Source organism: Danio rerio, chromosome 1 (assembly GCF_052040795.2).
Source record: "Danio rerio strain M-AB ecotype USA chromosome 1, GRCz13ab, whole genome shotgun sequence".
In the NCBI taxonomy this organism is placed as follows: domain Eukaryota; kingdom Metazoa; phylum Chordata; class Actinopteri; order Cypriniformes; family Danionidae; genus Danio; species Danio rerio.
The window spans coordinates 2,992,501-3,016,491 of NC_141021.1; the positions used below are offsets into that span (position 1 = coordinate 2,992,501).

At 34.8% G+C, this 23,991-nt stretch overlaps 4 protein-coding genes and 1 long non-coding RNA gene across 13 annotated transcripts in view; 1 reads left to right on the top strand and 4 right to left on the bottom strand.

Annotated features, from left to right (window-relative positions):
* The window catches only part of farp1 (FERM, RhoGEF (ARHGEF) and pleckstrin domain protein 1 (chondrocyte-derived)), a 145,136-nt gene extending 142,581 nt beyond the window's left edge, over nt 1-2,555 (top strand). For 8 of the 9 annotated variants that reach the window (XM_087236603.1, XM_087236605.1, XM_087236607.1 and 5 more), the window contains exon 27: nt 129-2,555. In XM_087236603.1, coding sequence (XP_087092729.1) covers nt 129-210 — 82 coding nt within the window. In that variant the 3' untranslated portion in view covers nt 211-2,555. The remainder of the gene's footprint in view (nt 1-128) is intronic. The other variant, XR_015476065.1, reaches the window with a different exon arrangement.
* Nucleotides 2,556-3,458: 903 nt separating this feature from the next.
* On the bottom strand, nt 3,459-5,832 carry ggact.3 (gamma-glutamylamine cyclotransferase, tandem duplicate 3). The gene is made up of 2 exons (NM_001089560.2): nt 5,742-5,832; nt 3,459-5,029 (listed from the first exon to the last, which is right to left on the bottom strand). Exon 2 carries the CDS (start codon nt 4,988-4,990, stop codon nt 4,532-4,534), a length of 459 nt encoding a protein of 152 aa, NP_001083029.1. The 5' UTR covers nt 4,991-5,029; nt 5,742-5,832; the 3' UTR covers nt 3,459-4,531.
* Nucleotides 5,833-6,600: 768 nt separating this feature from the next.
* On the bottom strand, nt 6,601-9,571 carry ggact.2 (gamma-glutamylamine cyclotransferase, tandem duplicate 2). Its single transcript, NM_001004544.1, has 2 exons — nt 9,503-9,571; nt 6,601-8,707 (listed from the first exon to the last, which is right to left on the bottom strand). The coding sequence occupies exon 2, from the start codon at nt 8,614-8,616 to the stop codon at nt 8,041-8,043; it is 576 nt and encodes a 191-aa protein (NP_001004544.1). The 5' UTR covers nt 8,617-8,707; nt 9,503-9,571; the 3' UTR covers nt 6,601-8,040.
* A 1,006-nt stretch (nt 9,572-10,577) lies between these two features.
* On the bottom strand, nt 10,578-13,961 carry ggact.1 (gamma-glutamylamine cyclotransferase, tandem duplicate 1). Its single transcript, NM_001077717.1, is given in 2 exon segments — nt 10,578-12,215; nt 13,878-13,961. Coding segments are annotated over 2 exon segments (486 nt in total). The 5' UTR covers nt 13,905-13,961; the 3' UTR covers nt 10,578-11,756.
* Nucleotides 13,962-15,644: 1,683 nt separating this feature from the next.
* Nucleotides 15,645-23,991, bottom strand: part of LOC147846642 (uncharacterized) — a 91,667-nt gene continuing 83,320 nt past the window's right edge. The window contains exons 9-11 of the long non-coding RNA XR_015476074.1: nt 18,354-18,479; nt 16,572-16,630; nt 15,645-16,066 (exon numbers count right to left, since the gene is read on the bottom strand). This is a non-coding gene — a long non-coding RNA (uncharacterized LOC147846642). The remainder of the gene's footprint in view (nt 16,067-16,571; nt 16,631-18,353; nt 18,480-23,991) is intronic.

The window sequence follows — 23,991 nt, forward strand, 5'->3', positions numbered from 1 at the left end:
TGTGAAAAATGTCAGAAACATGCTGCAAATGTTTTATTTTGCTGTATTTTATGGTAAAAATATATTATTTTAAAATAAATAGTTTAAATAAAATTAGTGTGTTTCTATACTGTGTGTGTTTGTGTCAGATGGATGGAGGTGATCCGCAGCGCCACCTGCTCCTCCAGTGTCCTTCGCTCCTCCAGCCGGAAAGATCCGCTGGTGTACTGACCAAAAACACGCCTGTCCTCAATCAGGTCCTCTCTCTATCTGCTTCACCCCCCATTCCTGACTCTATTGACCGTCTCTGAAGACTCTGACGGGTTTAGATGTGAAGTACAGCAGAAACACACACACACACACACACACAGACGTCAGTGTGACACGGTGCTTTCAGGAACACACTCAACATGAAGATGGTTATGAATGTGAAGTCGATATTATTTGTGACAGTGCTTTTGTAGGTGTTTTTGGATGCTGCGGTGAATGTGAGCGACGCGGTGGTTTCCTGTTTTATGAACTGTTTTTATACGCAGAAACACCTCAGCTTTATATTAAACATCAGATTCAGAATTCAGAAGTCGTGTTGATGCTTTTCAGTCTTTAGACAATGGAAAAAGATGTGCAGAGCTTATAATTGACAGGGGAAAGAGAGATTTTGTTGTATGTTTTTTTAAGTTTTTCTTTTCTTAAAGGGACAGTTCACCCAAAAATTACAATTCTGTCATTATTTAATTATTGTGTTTCAGGAAAAACTTCTTTCTTTTGTTGAACACAAAGGAAGATATTCTGAAGAATGTTGAAGAAAAAACAGAGATTGACTTCTGTGATATTTCTTTGTTCCTACTAAAAAGCGATAAATTGAGGAAACCTGTTGCCTTAAAGTTAATTAACTATGCGCATAATTATCCAAATTAAGTTGTGCATTTAGTTCAGGTGTACTCTCTTTAATTAATTATAGTAACCAACTGCATTTTGCAGTGTGCTTTTTGTCCAACATACTCAGCTTGTTTAGATGACAACAGAAATGTCTTTTTTGGGGGGTGAACTGTCCCTTTAAGAGCGTATATTAACTGTTTGTTGTGTTTAAAGGAACAGTTCACTCAAAAATGAAAAAAAAAAAAAACTATTTACTCAAGTGGTTTCAAACATTTATGAGTTTCTTTCTTCTGTTAAACACTACAGACGATATTTTGAAGAATGCTGAAAACCTGTAACCATTGACTTCCATTGTAGGATCCACAGATACTATAGAAATTAATGGCTGTACTGTACAAAGCAATTAGTTGACTAAACCTGTTGTCTTATTATTAAATAAGTGAACTATGCTCATAATTATCAAAATTAAGTTGTGCATTTAGTTCAGCTATTCTCTCTTTATTTAAGTAACTCACTGCATTTTGCAGTGTGCTTTTCTTCCAACATACTCATCTTGTTTTGTAGATGACAACAGAAATGTGTTTTATTGGGTGAACTGCCCCAATAAAAATGAAAACATACTATTTAGTATTTACTCTTCCTCAAGTGGTTTCAATCCTTCTGTTGAACACAAAAGAAGATATCTTGAAGAATGCTGGAAACCTGTAACCATTGACTTGCATAGTAGGAAAAACTTCTATGGAAGTCAATGGCTGTATTGAGAAAAAAGCAAGTAGTTGAGTTTACTCTAAATAGTGAGAATCTGTTACCGTAAAATTATTAAATAAATGAACTCTGCTCTCTACGTCCATTAATTATTGTAGTTGTTTTTGGGTGAACTGTCCCTTTAAGAACATATATTAACTGTTTGTTGTGTTTAAAGTAATAGTTCACTCAAAAATAAAGATTTTTTCGCTATTTACTACTCATTACTGCCCTTTATGAGTTGCTTTCTTCTGTTAAAAACAAAATAAGATATTTTGAAGAATGATACAAACCTGTAACCATTGACCCATAGTAGGAACATAAATACTATTGAAATCAATGGCTGTTTTTCCAGCATTCTTCAGATTATCCTCCTTTGTGTTTAACAGAAGAAAGTCAAAGGTTTGGAACAAGTGGAGGATGAGGAAATATTTGTGTAAACTACCCCTAAAATAGAAAATAGACCATCATTCCTACTACAGTACAGTCAAATATTTGCATATGTTAGGACCAATTAACTTTGTGTGTGTGTGTGTGTGGTGAATTGAATGGATCTGGAGGTGTTTTCTGCAGTATCTGTGTGTTGTTTGGGCTGAAATGTTGAGCTTCTGGATCTCCTAAAGCTTGATCTCTGCTGGCCAGTGTTTCTACTTCACTCCTGCCCTTTTTTAATAGGACGGCCTTTTTTATACTCGTTTTTGATATGAACTGTGAACCGATCCTGTTCATTCTGTCCTGAAAACACGAGCAGTTTCTCTCTGAAGGAAGCGCTGCCTTTTCTCCAGACTGCTCCAGTGCCAAAATGATTCCTCTCCCCCTTTTTTAAGCATTTTAAATCTTTCTTAATGCACATATATAAATATATATTGAAACACACACAATATGGATTATATGTTGGCGTATGTTTGACTGTGTGACTATGTTTGGAATAAATCCATATCTATACTACAGTAGATGTGAGGTGTTTGTCTTCATTTACTCTGATTTTAGGATGAAACAACAATGAAAGCTTCAGAATGAATGATTTAATTTTAGTGCAAATGAATAACACCTCATCTCAATGGAAACAAAATTTTATATATATATATATATATATATATATATATATATATATATATATATATGTATATATATATATATGTATATGTATGTTTTTAACTATTAAATCATTTGTAACTGACAATTTGTTATAAAGCAGCAACATTTCTGAATGGTAAGTTTCACAAGTGTGGTGGTAAACATTGATTCTGAACCCTGGGCCTGTACTGTACCATGATGCTGGCTAAATATATTCAGGATTACAGGATTAGTTTTGAGTTGACAAAACCAAATCAGTGCGGTCAGGCTTTATTGGTATCACGAAGAAGCTGACCATCAACTTTGTTTACTCAGGGTTTAAATCATGAACACAGGACATCAGGAGCAAACAGCCAATCACATGCCTCAAAACTTAAAAATACTGTAAACGACTTCTTGAGGGTCAGTGCAATTCATTTTTTTTTCCGGCTTAGTCCTTTTATTAATCCGGGGTCACCACAGGGGAATAACCGCCAACTTATATAGCATGTTTTTTACGCAGCGGATGCCCTTCCAGCCCCACCCATCTCTGGGAAACATCCACACACACTGATCCACTATGGACAATTTAGCCTTCTCAATTCACCTGTACCACATGTTTTTGGACTGGGGGAAACCAGAGCACCTAAGGTGAACCCACGCGAACACATGGAAAACATGGAAACGCCAACTGACACAGCCAAGGCTCGAACCAGCGAGCATCTTGCTATGTGGCGACAGCGCTACCTACTGCGCCACCCAGTGCAATTCAGTAAAAGATTAAAAGATTGACACCATAATTATCACCATAATCATATTTAAATTTGTCCACTTTGGTCTAAGGATGGCTGATGCGAAACTGATGTTGACAATGTTAAGATCACGAAGCCCAAACACTGCACCAAAGCATAATCCAAAACACCCAAGTTATGCAAATCAGGAACTTTCACCGCTCCACTAAATCACTTGAAAACTAAACCTGACAACGTTTAATATCTTAATTTACATCACTGTTTCTTTGCTAAAGCTATCCGAGAAATACAGAAAATGATCACTAGGTGTCACTATAGAGAGAGGTTTCAAAACATTAAGAAGCTTCAACACATTTGCTTCGACTGTTTCAGTGTTTCACAAACCCTCACTCTGCCCACCACTACTTTGGACAGTGTTTTCAAAAAAATGTTTTCATTTCCTTAAAACACTGTCTCATTGTGGATGAAAGATCAAAACAGAGAAAAAGATGCAATTTAAAACAAAAATATTAGAGTGGACATGGCCCAAAGTGGACAAATTTGAAATAGTCATTTTCATGTTGCAGTGTGGGCTTTGAAGACAGAGGCTTTCGAAAACAATTATGGATTTTAGTCATGTGACGCAGTATTAAAGATTATTGTCCGTTTGTACATGCTCCATATTGCCTCTCTTCAAAGGACAGGGAATGTTTAGTGTAAGCTGCTGTTCAGCAGAGGAAGCAGACCACAGTTGTGACATGTTTTTGCTGCAACATTTCAAAAAGACAAAGTAAATAAACACCAGGCGGATGTGATGGAGGTAAAACAGTACATGAATAAAAGCATTTCAATCATTTTTGTATGGATGACAAAAAAAAAAATCGGAAACGAGTGTGGACATGGAGTGTTTTTAGATGAAAATGACATTTTCAAATTTATCGGGATTAGTATAGACATCCGGAATGCAACCCTGGAATATAAACTTACCTGGAGCAGGTTAGTCGTTACCACAAGTAACAAAGTGATTAAAGTCAAGCTGCCTTCATGGTACCTAAAACCCAGGATAGGTGCAAACTAAACTAAACTTAAACTTAACTGTTGAGAGCTAATCTGGCTTCATGGTACAGACCCAGATATACAAGTTAATCATCTTTCCTGTCTTCTCGACACACAAATTTCAGTCCATGGTCACCATTGGTATCATAACTTTCATGTGTGGGCTTGTTGAGCCAGTCGGGTTCAAAATTTATTTTGCTGTAGACAGAAGCCTCCTCAATTCTTCCAGATTCTCCATTCCCCTTTAGGATCTCCAGCTGGATGGAAGTGCGCTGGTACCAGTCTGGACATTTCTCAAACCAGTCCAGGAACTCCAGCATCTTCTGGTCAACGCTGTAGATCTCACCAGAGACCTGCTTTCCAGAGCCGGGCACATTCAGCAGAAAAGGAATGTTGTGTTTGGTGGCAATAACCAGCGGGTATGGCTCTTTGGTCTGGGCGCAGGTGATGAACTCAGCTTGACCATTGTTAGAGTTCAAGAGTTCGTGGTGGTTTGGCTGGCCTTTCTTTAGTGAGCCGTACACAAATACATGATGGGTGCTCATGCTGACTGTAGTATTCATTGTACTGTTCATGACTAAGACCTGTGGATCAGAGAGACATTTTATGAGGACAAAATCAATTCACAAAAATAAAAAAATCACCAATACATCTCTGCGGGATTAATGTATATATTCTCTGACTGAATTTTATTTAGGGGTCTATGGAGAAACCACACACACACACATATATACACACATATGTGACTTTATATGACTATGTTATCTAAAATTTTGCTTTAAATGTAAATAAAAGCTCTAACACAGTAGTCCGATGAGGTATAAACATCTACCTGAAAGGGAGCGATACATGTTTACACGGTTAAACTATTTTGGGCCATACTAAATACGATGTTCATCTATAATACGTTAATTGATTCTCAAATATAATGTACGTTATACACAAATCTGAGTTCCTTTTCAGTGTTCTATTACATAATAAAGAAGTAATGAAAATGTGAATAGTTTAAGACACTTTTAAACAGTAGCTTCTGTGTGGTAACGTTAGTGTTGGAAACACGGGGCCTTTATTTTTTATATATAAACATTTAGACTCAGAATTTATATTTACAACTGCAGATGATCGTTCCAGAAATTCAGAAGCATTGAGTAACGTTATTACATCCGTATTTACAACATTTCTAGATGCTCGATGAATAAGTGCTGATAAATTCATCTCATGGAAACACGCCGAGCCTTCCTTTCCAATCCATTCATATCCATCTAAACCAGAACATATGAATTGGACATTTCTTACCGATAATATTGAAAAAAATCCTTTCTTTCGTGAAGGTCTCACGGAATGTTTGATCAACAACTTCATTCAGCAGCACTTCCGCCTTTCATTTTGGAAAATAAGGAAATGACGTGTATCAGGACCACATCAGAACAAAGACATAAAGATACTTTTAAATAAAGTTTCAGGTAGATTAAAATGGAATCAAATTAAATCAGCTTCTGTTCAATGATAAAGCTTTAACTTCGTAAACAATTATATAAAACAGTAACTGTCTTAATGAACGCAGAATTAAATGTGTGCACTGCAACAGCAGTAATAGCGGCATCTGGCGGCCACTCTCGGCATTTGCACTCAACACACACATTTAATGCATGTGCGTGTGATCTGTTGGTTGTGTATATGTGGAAACTCTTTTGAGTATCTCGAGTGAGTTTGAGCAGATGTGGAGCTTCATTGACAGCTGTCTGATCGTCCTGTAGAAACACCAGCCAGAATCAAACACTCATTTAACCAGCATTTCACATCAGCCAACATTTACCTCCTGCTGAGGGACACACAAAACACATCACATGGCCTGAACTCAAATCATAATGTATAAACCTATTCAAATACTCAATAAAAGAGTGGACACCTTCAGAAATCTGTGAAATTATTTTTTTTAACTATTACAAATTAAAATATGTAAGATTTGTAATAATTATGATGATCATAATAAGACAACATGTGAGTTGTGTTGATTGTATTAAAGGAAGGCAGATCAGTTGCACTTCTGTGATCTCATGCTCAAGAACAATTGTTTGAAATAAAGCCATTTCTATAATATGCTGCTCTTGTTTTAATTTACTCTGATTTAATGATGCAAAACAATGAAAAGCTGTTCAGATTGAATGATTTTATTGTAAAGTGCAAACTAATAAACTCATAAAACACAATGTACAATATCTAGATTCAATCATTTTTTTACATAATCATGTATGTATGTGTATAATGAATCATAAATAGATTTTTTATGATTACTTTTTCCAGATTACTTGGTACTTCAAACTAAAGTTTCATATAAACTCAGTAAATCACATTTACTTTTCATGGTACTCAACTAAATATGACAACTAAAACAAATCCATGTCCAAAACCACATTTAGTCCCAATAAGTCATTATTATTAATATAAAAAACAGCCTAATGTGTAACTAAATCACCATTCAGACATCTGATGTTTGACAAACATCGTTTAACATGGTTTTAATTCACAAATCAAATCCTTTAGTCATAAATCGAGATTTAATCTCTGCTAAAACTACAATATTCCTCACATGAACCCACTCAATTCAGCTATTCTGAAACCAAAAACTCAGGCAGTCCACACAAACATGGGTATTTTCAAAACAGCACTTTTTTTTAACCGGTTTCACTGTTTGTCCATAGTATCGGGTGACTGAACATGAATACTTCTGAAAACTTCGGCCAAGTTAAAGGTTTATCTGAAACTCCGGGTACAGTGTGGTCATGTGGAGGTTTTGCCTCATGACATCAGCATGCACACTTCTCTGATTGGCTGACACAGCTGAGTTCACACCAAATGCAAAATGTGCAAATCAATGAAGATGTGATCAATCACATCCCACGCTCTTCCGGAAATTAGTTTGTGAAACTTGTTGGTTCGGCATGCCCTTAACATGCGTTGCAGTGTGTTTTTATGTGGACAGAGATTTCCTTAAAAATAAAAGCAGGAGCATTCTGCTTATAAAAATACCTGTGTACGTGAACATGGCTTTAGTTTCCCATTTTGTGCTGAGTTCATACTGCATGATTTTCACAGTATTTGGATCGCCGTTGTTTTGACAATGCATCACTCTCTGAGGTAGCGTTCAGTTGCTGCTGTGTTTATACTGTATGAATGATCAGTGACATTAGAACAAACATTGCAGGACTACACTCAAAACAGTGGCTGACTACTTGTAAACACACAAGAAGTGATAAGAAATTAACACAAAACTATGTGCGAGACTAGAAATAATACAAAAAGAGTTCAATCAGAACTCATTCACAAGCAGGACTTTGAAAAGCTGACATATCTAGATAGTTAGCATGTTGAATATTTCACAGACGATGGTGACACGCTAGCGATCCTCTCAGTTTGCATCTTTCCTACTGTGTGACTGACTTTAGCTTGAATGAGCACTGACTGACTTCCGATTTCGGGCATTTGTCTGCAATTTCACAAAAACTGTCGGCGAGTGAAAATCGTGCAGTGTGAACTTGGCATTAGAGTAGGTCAACTAAAGTTCTAGTTTTCATTTAATTAAATTGAATTTGTCTTATTGAAGTGGGCCTCTGAAGTTTACATCATGATCATCTCCAGTACTCGTCAGAATCTGCAGACTGTTGTTTTTTTTAATTTCTTGCTCAGAATTTTGTGAAAAATCTGCAGATTTCTGATCTAATGTAGACCTTGTCATGTCTTCTTCATATGCATATTTCAGTCCATGATCACCGTTGCTATCATAACTGTCATATGTGGGCTTGTTGAGCCAGTCGGGTTCATATTTAGTTTTGGTGTAAACAAAAGCCTCCTCAACTTCAGTTTCACCATTCCCCTTCAGGATCTCCAGCTGGATGAGGGTGCGCTGGTACCAGTCTGGACATTCCTCAAACCAGTCCAGAAACTCCAGCATCTTCTGGTCAACGCTGTAGATCTCACCGTAGACCCGCTGTCCAGAGCCAGGCACATTCAGCAGGAAGGGGATGTTGCATTCGCCAGTGATCACCAGTGGGTATGGCTCTACGGTTCGGGCACAAGTGATGAACTCAGCTTGCCCATTGCTAGAGTCAATCAATCTAAAATAATTCGGCTGGCCTTTCTTTAGTGTCCCGTACACAAACACAAGAGGCATGCGGACAGCAGGGATGATGAAGATGATGAAGAGCTAGGAGTCAGAATTTACTCACTTTTAAAATTTGCAAATTACCTAAACCATGAGGGGTCTGTAAAGAGAAATAAAATAAGATTTAAAAATATAAAATAAAACCCCAAAAAAATACAAATAAAATAAAAAGAGTTTGTAAAGAGATATAAATTCAAATCAAAATTTAACCAAGGTTAATAAAAATTACACTAAAATGATTGAAAGAATAAAATAATTTCTGTGCTTCCATACATTTTATGACGGGTACACATTGAAAAAAAAATACTAATCACCTAGTAATGTTTATGTTAATGTTTTAGTAATAATAACAACAATAACATGTCAGCAGACATTAATACATTTATGACATTTGGCTAATTATGTATAAATTTATATATTTTACATATTATGACCTTACGTGGGTAGCTAATACTGTCTGGCAAAAGTACCCAAAATACTCGGTCGAGCAAACACTTATCTTTACCTGAAACAGTGGGACGAATATTTAACGTTTACACACGTTGTGTTTACACAAAACTATTACACGTCACAGACATGACGACTCCTTGGTAAATGACACAGTTAATAATAGCATTCAAGTGTAAATACTTTTTTAAAACGCAAACATTACGTGTTGTTTGAAGCACAAAGACTTATATTCCATTCAGAATTGGATTTTGCGCAGTAGCCGAACTTAATCAACATTACAGCAGTTCAGTCTGTGTGATAAAATTAGATGCGCGATGACGAGTAGTGATATAGACTGTATATCATTATAACGTTAGCTAACTTAAAGACGCCGAACTTTTTTTCTAGCCCAGCCCATTCACAACTAAACCAGAAGGGTCAACATGAAGGCAAGTACGTTTCTTACCGAACATTTAGGAAATCCTTTTATATTTAAAAGTCACACTGAAAGTTTGATCTTCATCGGACAAACATGACGAACTAAACTTCGTTCGGCAGTTACTTAAGCAGTTCCGGCTTTCACGTTTACAAATAAGGAAATGACGTCAGAAACAAGGATGACACGTCTGTAAAATCATGGAATGTTAGTCAATGATTGTATCCTAAGTTATTATTTATGTTTATTTGTATAGAAATATTTGTAAGACTAGTTTATTTATTTATTATTAATATTTTTTTCTCTCTACTGTTATGTTTTTGCTTCATTATCATTTTTGGTTGTTGCTGTTGTAACTATAGCAATGTTTTTGGATGAAGTATATATACGAATTGTTGTATTATTACTTAATGTAGTGTTTCAAATATATAATAATAAAAATAATCATTGGATGTAGAAATGCTGTACACTATACTTTGTGTAATTTAATTTATTTTAATTTATTTATCTTTGCTTTTTTTTTTTGGTTGATTTTTACCATTGTTGTATTAGCTTTTCTTGTGTTTCATAATTTGTATCGTGTTGCATGTTTGTTCCTGACGGTTATGCAATAAAAAAGAAATAGCTTGTGCAAATGTGACTTAAGAGTTTCTCTACAAACACCAGCCAAAGCACATCATAATAACTAATTAACTAACTGCTGGATATAAATAAATAAATCTTAAATTCAGTTAAATATAATGTATACATTTGCGTGAAAAATATTTGTCATAAGCAGCAGCTAAAATGATTTAAGTACTAAAATTCAACTAAAATAAAATATAGAAAAAGAAAAGTGAAACTAAAAACACTAAAACAAAGTAAAAGAAAAAGCAAAGACAAAACAATAAAACAATAAAAACAACAAAATTACCATTTAATTTTGTAAAATGTAATGTACATATGGTGAAATCAAGATGTACACCTTATAAAACACAATTTAAAAGGTATATGAGTTAAAAAAGCAAAACAAAAACAAATAAAAATGTAAACAAAAAAAAAATAATCATAAAGTGGGTCAAAAAAATCTTCAGATTTTGTTATTTGTTCATAAAACAATCAGCACTGTGCTTCAGAAGAAATTATTTTAATGTAAAGTGCAATTCAATTTACTCATGAAAGTATAAAGTATATTGTATACAGTAGTACACAGTATTGTACAGTTATTCACAGAAAGATAATTCCTGATCGCTACATATAAAGTACTCCAGTGTTTTTCCCCTAATAAAGCACAACATATTTCAATCAAATAATTTTTACACAATTTATATTATATATATATATATATATATATATATATATATATATATATATATATATATATATATATATACACACACATTTTTGTGCAAATCATACATTATAAAAATAGATCTTAAAGATTGTGTCCAGTTTAATAATCTAAAGCGTTCCTGCATCTGGTAAATTGTAATAAAGTGCCATATAACACACAGTAATTCACCCTATTTGTTTTGCATGCCGTTAAATTATACCACCCAACACCAAATAAAGAATCCGGCTACAAAATGAACAATTAAGTAACAACAAATCATTATTATCAGTCATTATTATTATCACATTTTATAACATGCTTTGACTTCAAACTTAGGTAAGTTTTTATGGAAATTACTTGCCTTAAAGGGACTTTAAAGGGATTTACTACAGATCATGGAACTGTGCTTCACTGACAAGATGTGTATGAATATCCCAACATTGCTTAACAGTGTTTGTGATTTTATTTCAATTAACGGACCCTTTTCACAAGTCTGTTATGTTGCATTTACGAATCTTAAATCCTTAAATGTTTTTAATATTTTGATTTTTAAAACATAACCAAATATAACCATGTACATGCATTTATGTGTGTATTATATCATATTTGCATCAAATTACAAAAATAAATAAATTACCGTTTTTGCAAGACGTTTAAAATTCAGTGTCTATTGGAGGACAGGACAGTAAATTGAATTCTTCTTAATCATTAAATATTCTTTTAATTATTAATAATTCTCTCTTCTGGCTGCTGTTATCAGTCTCACACTACTGTTTTCCTTCCTATGAAAGTCTTGATAACACCATTGTGTAGTTTTTCTTTTATTATTTCAACAAATAAGATTGTAAATAATGATTTGTTGTACTTCCTCATTCACTGTGCTCTAAGTTTACCCAAATATGATGGCTGCTGAGAAACCTGATATTGTGAAAAAGATCCATCGCCCAAGCTCTACCAGAAGTTATTATTCTCTTATTCTCGAGGCACACAATTGTTTCCAGGATCACCGGTGGCATCATAAACACTGAATGTGGGTTTGTTGAGCCAGTCAGGATCAAATGTAGAGGTGCTGTAGACAAAAGCCTCCTCAGAATCTCCATTCCCCTTCAGGATCTTCAGCTGGATGGAGGTGCGCTGGTAGAGATCTGGACATTCCTCAAACTCATCCAGGAAATCCAGCATATTCTGGTCAACGTTGTAGATCTCACCGTAGACCTGCTGTCCAGAGCCAGGCACATTCAGCAGGAAGGGGAATTTGTCTTTGGTGGCGATCACCATAGGGTATGGATCTTTGGTCCGGGCACAGGTGATGAACTCAGCTTGACCGTGTGTAGTGTTTGTCAGTTCATGATAGTTTGACTGGCCTTTCTTTAGTGTGCCGTACACAAACACGTTAATGCACAATGCAGGGAGCACAATATTTGAGAAAACCTGTGGGTCAGAGAAACGTAATCAATTTTCAGTGTAAAAACTGGAAAAACAATCATGATTAATCCATTTGTGTGGTAATAAAGGGTATGCCCCTTTTTACAAGATGTAAAATGTGTCTGTGATGTCCCTTGAGTGAAGTTTCAGCTCAAAATACCACACAAATAATGTTTTCTAACTCTCTGAAATAGACTCTTTTAGGCTTTGATCCTAATTGTGGCAATTTGGTGACTGTCACTTTAAATTTAAATGAAATTGCACTCTCTTTTGAGAAGAGGGCAGAGCTACAGATGCCTATGTGTCAGCATAGTGGCAGATTCAAAAGCAAGACTTACATTATCTGTGTGGAAAAACTGAAAATGTGAAAACAAGAGTCTCAGAATGCGTCAGTCTATGGAAACCCCTGCCGCTGTTCATTTGTGCTTCATCTAAAACTCCCCAATTATGATCCTCTTAGTTGCTGACATTATCTTCAGCAGCTCAAACACTCTACTAAACAGATAGCTGCTTCTCACTCAGGGCTGTCTATGATAATGAGGGAGCAATGGTCACTAGTGTTTCTGCAGACTAGTGTGATCAGCAACAGCAGCAAAGATCCTTTGTCCTACTGAATATTCTCCTTTTTCAGCTGCTTCTTTCTTGATTTTTATTTTTATTAAAATTACAGGTTCCAAGTTGTTTGTTAAAACCAATGTTTTTTGCAGTAATATTTTTGTATGAATGCAAAAAAAGACATTCGTCTCCTCAATTTTTGCTCATCTGAAAAATGATCCGATTCGTGACTCAAAAACCATAGTGTAGTCCGAAGCGTGAAATTTGTGATCCATTACACCACTAACACAACTGTTTAAACTACCCTTATAATTGTGATTTTTGCTTTATAGCTCACCTTTTATTGTACTGTATTGTATGAATGAATTAAGTTAAAACTAAAATAAATAGAATACAATTATTTAAGTGATTTGTGGACAAAAAGCCTAAAATTTAATAAAAATAAATAAGGGAAAAATACATGTGTACATAAAGGGTTTGGTAAGAAACATCCAAACAATATATATATATATATATATATATATATATATATATATATATATATATATATATATATATATATAAAAATACTTACAAATAAGGAAAGTTTCTTAAATGATATAAAATAAACATATTAAATAAAATGGATTAAACATTTCAACACTGTCATGTGTAAAACACAAAAACAACCTAAACTTTCTGGAAGAACATTAAGCTATAAAAAAACAAATACTGTGTGTGGACAAGTGCATTCACAACTAGTCTAAACGGGATGTACCTGATATTTCAAATAAAGTAGTTTAATTCATTAGAGAATATGCTGTACACAAATATATACACGTTATACACTAATATGAGAGTTTTATTTCAGTTATTAATCACAATCCAGGTATGTAAATATAGGTATGTGTTGAGACGCCATCAAACAGTCGCTTGTATGTAGTAAAGTTTTTAAAGCACAGCCATTTTTAATATTCAAACTCGAGCTTTCGTTGGTTTAAACAAGATTTATATATGAATATTATCACATTAACATCAGTCTGTCTAGTTAGACTGTACCAAAGTCCCTTACGTAACCTCGCGAAAAACACCTACTTTTATTATATAAACCAGAAGTTAAGTAAGCATTCTTACCAGCAGCAATATATGGATTGCAATCATTTTCAGAGGTCAGACTGAAAGTTTTATCAACGTCGGACGAACAGAGCTGCTTTAAAGTCCCTTGACAGATCAAACTGAGTAAACACTTCCGGATATCTAAAGGAATGACGTCAGACGAGGATGATATTTACAGGTACTTAAAATTTGTACTTCAGGCAACAGTTAAAATACACTCAGCATGAATACAATTTCTGCAAATGAATCTTGTATAAATAAATAATTATTAAACGTGTTTATGGGTGATAGCGACATCTGGCTGTCATAAATACAGTGATTACGTCAGACAACTTTGATCGACGGTAGCCTACAGTATGTAAACAAAATAGTTCAGACAAATGATAGTCATATAATATTTATACAACTATTGATATTATATAGACAATCAATGTTAGCCTGTAGGTTCTGCTGTAAATCAGATTCATCAAAGCTAACTTCAGTGTTTTCAGACTCTGCAGCACTTTCACTTTCACTTTTAGCCCTTAATACGAAAAACTTTGGCTCTGATGTTTTACACTCACTTTTATTTTAATTTAATCACTTACATAATTACTTATATTCTATTACTATGTATTATTATCATTGCACGTTTTAATGTTATTTATAATAATATTAACACTTTTACTTTTAGCCCAAATCATGAAAAGTTTTGTGTATGTTTTTGTTTACTTTATTTTAATAACATAATCACATAGGACATTTTTTTTCTGTCACTATGCAATATTAGCATTACCTTTTTATGTTATTCAATAATATTAAATAGCATAGCAGTAGTACACTGTAAAAAAAATGCAGGTTTCCACACAATACATTCATTTTGTCCCAACGCAAACTGTTTAAGTTAACATAACACATTTAAGTACATTAAACTTAACAAAATCAAGTTGTCCCAAAAAATATCAAGAATTGAGTTGGCCTCTTTGTCGGTGACAAGTAATTCTAATCTAATAAAGCACCTCACGTCTTGTGAGTTGTGAAAGGTGCAATAAATATTTAAAGATCTAAACCATCTGTGGTGTTTTATTGAGCAACTAATTTCATTCATTTTCTTTTCGGCTTTGTCCTTTTAATAATCTAGGGTCGCCACAGCGGAATGAACCGCCAACTTATCTAGCATATGTTTTACACAGCAGGTGCCCCTCCAGCCACAACTCATCATTGGGAAACATAATAATAATAATGTACATCATAATATGTTGAGTTTGATGGTTGTCTCTCACATTGTCCCACAACAACATTAAAATAGTGTAGATTAGTGTACAGGGTTTTATATTTATTTTATAGTCATGTAACATTAGATGTTTTTTAAAGTAACACAATTGCTGGTTTTATATTCACACATTCGTTCATTTAGAAGTCTCTATATTATTTACCATGTTACTTTGAATATTCGATAGGAATTGGCATGCAAATATGACTTGAAAACAACATTAAGACTGTTTACTTGTCTGTGAACAATGTTGTACTTTGATAGTCATTGGCTGCTAATATGATTTCACTGTTTGGAGTTTCAAATAATACTTTTTTTATTAAGGGGAAAGTCTGAATGTGCGAATATAAAACCAACTTTACCTCTATCAATTGTTATATTCCCTGGTATAACTTGTAATTATGTAACTTAGTTCCTATTTGTGAAAAGTAACTAGTAACTAATTACTCTTTAAAAAAAACATGCCCAACACTGCTGGTAGGCAAGAAAATAGTGCATTAAAAATGTTTGTTGTTTGCTCAAACTACTTATACTGTATACAATGAGCTGAAACAACACAATGCTAGAGTTTTTTTTGGGACAACTCAATTGTTTCATGTTCATTCCACTTAAAACTTATAACATAACTTAATTCCTTTATGTTGTCCCAACACAAATCAATAGTGTGGAACCCAGCATTTCTTCTTAAAGTGTTTGAATCAAATGTAATAAAGCACAGCAACCACACAGCAATCCTAGCAACAGCACTAATATCATTCCTAACATTAAAACAGCCCCTAAATAAATAAAACAAAACATCATCTGAGGCCTCGTTTCGTCTGATATTTCCCTGGGCAGGAGGTAAACAGTGGTATCTGATGTAAACCGCTCAGACACCAGAGCTGGTGACACTTTTATGAGCATCTCGGGTGAGTTTGAGCAGATGTGGAGCTTCACTGACAGCTGTCTGATCGTCCTGCAGAAACACCAGCCAGAATCAAACACTCATTTAACCAGCATTTCACATCAGCCAACAACATTTACCTCCTGTTGAGGGACACACACTTTAAAATCACTTTGCTTAAACTCAGATCCTCATATTTCCCTACAAATAGTCAGTGAAAAGAGGAAAAATAGTAATCACGAGTGTTACTGACACCTAGAATAACAATTTAAATATGTAAAAATGTGTAATAATAAATTAAATACAGGTCAGATGTCATCATTAGTAAAGCATTTTGTGTGTTTTGCAATGTTGTTGTGTTTGCAGGGTGAAACTCAAACTCAGATCATCACATTTCTACACAACTAATCAGTGAAAAGAGGAAAATCTGAAATCAGCAGTGCTATTTTTGACACCTAAAACAATTAAAAGAGAAAAACAGTCATGCAAATGTAAATACAGATCAGATGTTATCATTATTAAGCAGTATATTGTGTATTTTGCATTCTTGTTGTGTTTGCATGATGACACCATTTACCTCCTGTTGAGGGAAACACACTAAAATCACTTTGCTTAAACTCCGGTCATCATATTTCCCTGCAAATAATCAGCAAAAAGAGGAAACTCAGTGTTATTATTGACACTTAAAGCAACAATTTAAACAGCACATGAAAACTGTTATAACAGATTATATACAGATCAGATGTTACCATTATTAAACCATATTGTGTGAGTTTGTATGGTGAATCTAATAAAAAACCTAAATTAAATTTAGTCAATGTAATAAAACATCAATAAAACATATTTGTGGTGTCTATACAAGTATATAGGGGACAATATGTTTTATTTTTTAATTTTTTTTAAATTTAATTTAATTTTTTATTTTTTTAAATTTCTAATAAAATTAAAATTTTTAATATATTTAAAATATAATCTGATAATATATATTTAAAATATAATCTGATAATAATGTAAAAGTAATAAAATAAATGACACAAAAATCATAATTTTAAAATGTTAAAAGTTAAAAGTAATAAAATATAAATATAATAAAATATAAATAATATAAAATGTATGACTTTTTTAGTGACAGATGGTAAAATTAAATTCTGAATATATATATATATATATATATATATATATATATATATATATATATATATATATATATACACATATCACACAGAAATCCTAACAACAGCAATGCACTAATATCATTCCTAACATTAAAACAACCACAAAATAAATATATATATATACACACACATATACATATATATACATACACACACACACACACACACACACACACACACACACACACACACACACACACACACACACATACACACACTGAGGATTGACCAGATGTATCTTTTTATCCATATTTTTAATTTAGTAGTATTTGATGAAGCAATTATGCACTAACCGGCCACTTTATTAGGTACACCTTACTACTACCAGGATGGACCATCTTTTGTCTTCAGAACTGCCTTAATCCTTGGTGGCACAGATTCAACAAGCTACTGAAATATTCGTCAGAGATTTTGCTCCATATTTACATGATAGCATCACACACGTGCAGCAGATTTGTCGGCTGAAATGGAGACTCATCAGAGCAGGCAACGTTTCTCCAATCTACTATTGTCCAGTTTTGGTGAGTCTGTGTGAATTGTAGCCTCAGTTTCCGGTTCTTAGCTCACAGGAGTGGCAACCACTGCAGCAGATCGTCTTGACCATGTCTACAGGCCTAAATGCATTGAGCTGCTGCCATGTGATTGGCTGATTAGAGATTAGCTTTAAGAAAGCAGTTGCACAGGTGTACCTAATAAAGTGGCCAGTGTATGTACTGTACACAAGTCATTATAAATTGAATTACCTCTTAAAAGAAACAATTCTTCCCAGAAGATATGTATTTTGATCATTAAAACATTAAAATATGCAGTTTAATTTACATATTGCATTGTTTAGAAATGCGTGTAGAACAAAACAGAACACACGATTGTCTTGAATGATTAATACTGATTAAAGCAACAGCATCCAAATAATAGCAATGAGATTATTATATTTCACAGTATAAACAATGTGCAAATAAAATTCACGAATGAGTATATTTTACAGTACAATATAAATAGTAAAGATGGATCATTAGTATCAGCTCAGGACACACACGCACACACGCACACACACACACACACACACACACACACACACACACACACACACACACACACACACACACACACACACACACACACACACACACACACACACACACACACACACACACACACACTGTAGATGTAATTTGTTTTCTTACACTGTGTGTTGTTGCTCCGCCTTGTTGTGAATTTCTATGAATATCTAAGCAGCTCCTGCTCGAACAGCGCATAAATTAACAACAATCTGCAGTTACCCGAATACACACTAGATGGCGCTGCAAAACCTGTCAAAACACGATGGAAACAGACCTGAAAATCTGAGCGACAGTAAACCCAAAGATGAAGAGAAATGCTCATTATTTACTTTTCCTCAAGTGCTTTCAATACTCTACGAGTTTCTTTCTTCTGTTGAACACAATCTAACATATTTTGAAGAATGCTGAAAACCTGTAACCATTGACTTCCATAGTAGAAAAAGGGAATAGCTTCCAACATTCTTCAAAATATCTTCTTTTGTGAATAAAGAAACTCATAAAGGTTTTAAACAAAATAGTTTGAAGAAAGTTAAAAACCTGTAACAATTGACTTCCATTGGAAAAACAAATACAAATAAAAGTCAATGGTTACAGGTTTTAAGCATTTTCAAAGTATCTTCTTTTGTGTTTAGCATAAGATATAAACTCAAAGGTTTTAAACAAGATATTTTGAATTAAGCTAAAAACCTGTAACCATTGACTAACATAGTAGGAAAATCAAATACTATGGAAATCAATAGTTACAGGTTTCAGACATGTTTCAAATTATCTTATTTTTGTTTAGCAGAAGAAATAAACTCATAAAGGTTTTAAATAAGATATTTTGAAGAAAGCTGGAAACCTGTAACCATTGAATTCCATAATAGGCTAAACAAATACTATGAAAGTCAATGGTTACAGGTTTCCAGCATTTTTCAAAATATCTTATTTTGTGTTTAACAGAAGAAAAAAACACATAAAGGTTTTGAACAAGATAATTCGAAGAAAGCTGAAAACCTGGAACCATTGACTTCAATAGTAGAAAAACAAATACCGTGGAAGTCAATGGTTACAGGTTTCCAGCATTTTTCTAAATATCTTATTTTTTGTTTAACAGAAGAAAGAAACTTCTAAAGGTCTTAAAATATATTTTGAAGAAAGCTGGAAACCTGTAACCATTGACTTCCACAGTAGAAAAAAGCAATAGCTTACAACATTCTTCCAAATATCTTCTTTTGTGTTCGACAGAAGAAACACAGACAGTAAAGGGTGAGTAAATGATAAGATACTTTTCTATTATTATGTTTTTATTTTTGGTGTACCGTCCCTTTAATTCTGAATTCTCTCGAGACTCAATGGACAAATAAAGCACAAAATTATCATCATCATCATCATCAGCAGAGATATCTCTAAACTGCACAGATTGAACTGAGCTTGTTTTGTTTGGAGCTCAGTGAATGAGGCCTGAATAAAGCACAAGTCATGATTAATACATTAAAAGCTGCAGAAATCAATAGTAATTGAGCAAAGGCGCTTCATATGAAGATCTGCACTTGATCACGGTCTGCTTTTTTATTATCTGAGGCTCTTTTCATTTGCTGGAGCTGCAAACACTGAATGAATGAATGAGAATAATAGATTGCAGTCTGCTATACAGCACAGTTAAAGGACAGTTCACCCTAAAATTATCATTTACTCATTATTTACTCTCCCTCAGGTGGGTACAAACCTTATTGAGATTTTTGTTGAACAGTAAAGAAGATATTTTGAAGAATGTTGGAAACTGGTAACCACTGACTTCCATAATAGGATACTTTGGAAGTCAATGGTTAGAGGTTTCCAGAATTTTTCTAAGTATCTTCTTTTGTGTTTAACAGAAGAAAGGGGCTTATAAAGGTTTTAAACAAGATTTTTGAAGTAAACTGAAAACCTGTAACCATATACTTCCATAGTAGGGAAAACAAATAATGTGGAAGTCAATGGTTACAAATTTCCAGCATTTTTTGAAGTATCTTCTTTTGCGTTTAGCGGAAGAAACTCATAAAGGTTTAAAACAAAGTTTTGAAGAAAGCTAGAAACCTGTAACCATTGACTTCCATTGTAGAAAAAACAAATACTATGGAAGTCAATGGTTACAGGTTTCCAGCATTTTTCAATATATCCTAGTTTGTGTTCAACAGAAGAAAGAAACTCATAAAGGTTTCATACAAAATATTTTGAAGAAAGCTGGAAACCGGTAACCATTGACTTCCATAGTAGGAAAAGCAAATACCATGGAAGTCAATGGTTAGAGGTTTCCAGCATTTTTCTAAGTATCTTCTTTTGTGTTTAATGGAAGAAACTCATAAATGTCTTAAACAATATTATGAAGAAAGCTGGAAACCGGTAACCATTGACTTCTATAGTAGGAAAAGCAAATACCATAGAAGTCAATGGTTACAAGTTTCCAGCATTTTTCAAAGTATCTTCTTTTGCATTTAGCGGAAGAAAGCATCTCATAAAGGTTTTAAACAAGATATTTTGAAGTAAACTGAAAACCATAAACCATTTACTTCCATAGTAGGTAAAACAAATAATGTGGAAGCCAATGGTTACAGGTTTCCAACATTTTTCGAAATATCTTATTTTGTGTTCAACAGAAGAAAATTATTAGAAAGGTTTTAGGAAAATATTTAGAGCGATATAAGCACACACAGATAATTGTGCATTGAATCATTTGATTTATTCACTTACATTGATCAGAAATATAAAATAAAATATGCACATTGTTTTGCAAATTAAACATTTGTAAAATTAAAATAAGTTAATTAATTATTACGGCTCAACGAGCAAAATTAAACAATACAAAATACATATTTAAGAAAATATTCAACTGTATTTATTATATATTAATGTATCAGAACACATCTCTGTCTGTGACTCCATGTAAACACAGTAAAGCTGACTCAGCACCTGCTCGTCATTATGTGTGTGCGTGAGTGTGTGTGTGTGTTTTCCTTATTCCCATGGGCAGATCTCTAGAATTGATGTCAGCCTTTCCTCGCCCTCTATTTTTACATTTGCTAATGAGACACGAGACCGCAGAAATGTAATTAGAATTTCCAAATCAATTAGAGCTGCTTATTTCCAGCGCTTCAAAGCCCAGCGCTGATTTCCATCCTTTAATAACGGCTGTTGTACATAAACGTAGCACTCTTCCTGCTCTGATGTTTCTCATTCACGTTTCCGGTAATGAACAGAACGTTTACAGCACACACAGCATCTCCAGCGTTCACTATAGTGCTCACTGATGTGCACTAACACAGCTGGATGACATCAGCAGCTCTTATCTGATTGGATGATGTAACCATACTGTGATTGGTCACTTTATATGTCAATCTGAGTGTTTGTGTGTGTTTGTGTGTGTGTGAAAGAGATATGTAGAGAGAATGAGTGTGAGTCCCCACTGGGATATAAAAACAAGTGTGTGTGTGTGTGTGTGTGTGTGAGAGAGAGATGAAGAGAGAGTTTCTATAAGAGTCCCCACCAAGATATAAGAACAAGTCTGTGTGTTTGCTTCATCCGGAGTGTGTGTGAGAGTGTGTGCATGTGTGTGTGTGTGTTTGTTTGTAAGAGTCCCCACCAGGATTTAAGAACAAGTCTGTGTGTGTGTATGCTTCATCAGGAGTGTGTGTGAGAGTGTGTGCATGTGTGTGTGTGTGTTTATAAGAGTCCCCACCAAGATATAAGAACAAGTCTGTGTGTTTGCTTCATCAGGAGTGTGTGTGAGAGTGTGTGCATGTGTGTGTGTGTTTGTTTGTAAGAGTCCCCACCAGGATTTAAGAACAAGTCTGTGTGTGTGTGTGTGCTTCATCAGGAGTGTGTATGTGATAGTGTGTGCATGTGTGTGTGTGTGTTTATAAGAGTCCCCACCAAGATATAGGAACAAGTCTGTGTGAATGCTTCATCAGGAGTGTGTGTGCATGTGTGTGTGTGTGTGTGTGTGTGTGTGTGTGTGAGAGAGAAAGATGAAGAGAGAGTGTCTATAAGAGTCCCCACCAGGATATAAGAACAAGTCTGTGTGTTTGCTTCATCAGGAGTGTGTGTGAGAGTGTGTGCATGTGTGTGTGTGTTTGTTTATAAGAGTCCCCACCAGGATTTAAGAACAAGTCTGTGTGTGTGTGTATGCTTCATCAGGAGTGTGTGTGCATGTGTGTGTTTATAAGAGTCCCCACAAAGATATAGGAACAAGTCTGTGTGAATGCTTCATCAGGAGTGTGTGTGCATGTGTGTGTGTGTTTATGAGACCACACCAGGATTTAAGAACAAGTCTGTGTGTGTGTACGCTTCACCAGGAGTGTGTAAGAGTGTGTGCATGCTTGATGTGTGTGTTAGAGTCCCCACCAGGATTTAAGAACAAGTCTGTGTGTGTATGCTTCATCAGGAGTGTGTGTGTAAGTGTGAGTACACGCTTGTGTGTGTGTGTTTATAATAGTCCCCACCACAATTTAAGAACAAGTCTGTGTGTGTATGCTTCATCAGGAGTGTGTGTGTAAGTGTGTGTACATGCTTGTGTGTGTGTGTGTGTTTATAAGAGTCCCCACCACGATTTAAGGACAATCTGTGTGTGTATGCTTCATCAGAAGTGTGTGTGAGAGTGTGTGCATGTGTGTGTGTGTGTGTTTATAAGAGTCCCCACCAGGATATAAGAACAAGTCTGTGTGAGTGTATCTATGAAAGTCCCCACCAGGATTTAAGAATAAGCGTCAGTGTGTGTGTGTGTGTGTATTTCATTATGAGTGTATGTGAGAGTGTGTTTGTGCTTCACCATATGTGTGTGTGTGTGTGTGTGTGTGTGTGTCTATGAGAGTCCTGCCTGGATTTAAAAATAAGCGTGTGTGTGTGTGTGTGTGTGTGTGTGTGTATATTTCATCAGGAGTGTGTGTGTGGTTCATCATGTGTGCATGTGTGTCTATGAGAGCCTCACTGGAATTTAAAAACAAGTGTGTGTGTGTGTGTGTGTCAGCTTTATTATGTGTGTGTGTGTACTTCATCATGTGTGTGAATGTTTGTGTATACTTTATCTTGTGTGTGCTTCATCATGTCTGTGTCTCAGCTTCATCATGTGTGAGTGTGTGTTTGAGTGTGTATGCTTTATTATGAGTGTATGTGAGAGTGTGTATGTGCTTCATCATGTGTGTGTGTGTGTGTCTATGAGAGTCCCGTCAGGATCTATGAACAAATGTGTGTCTGTGTGAGTGTGTGTGTGTGTGTACTTCATCATGTGTGTGTGTTAGCTTTATTAAGAGAGTGTGTATACTTCATTGCGTGCATGTGTGTGTGTGTGTATGGTTCATCATGTGAGAATGTGTGTGTGTGCTTCATCAAGTGTGTGTCAGCTGAGTGAGAGAGTGTGGGATTCAAGTGTGCCTGTGTCAGCTTTATCATGGTGTGTGTGTGTGTGTGTGTGTGTGTGCTTGTGTGTGCTTCATCAAGTGTATGTGTGCGCCAGCTCCATCATGAGTGTGTGTGTGTGTGTGTGTGATTTCCTGTCAGTAGTGGAGATCACTGGTGAACGAGTGTAAATCAATGCTGATTAGACACTCAGATGTGAAGGAAAGAGTGTGTGTGTGAATGACAGGAATCAACAGACTCTTCATCATGGCACACACACACGCACACACACACTTACAAATCAGACATAAAAAGGCATTTATAGAAGAAGAGTTCACTGACATAAAAACAGCAGATGCCCTTCCAGCTGCAACCCAATACTGGGAAGCACCCATACACACTAATTCAC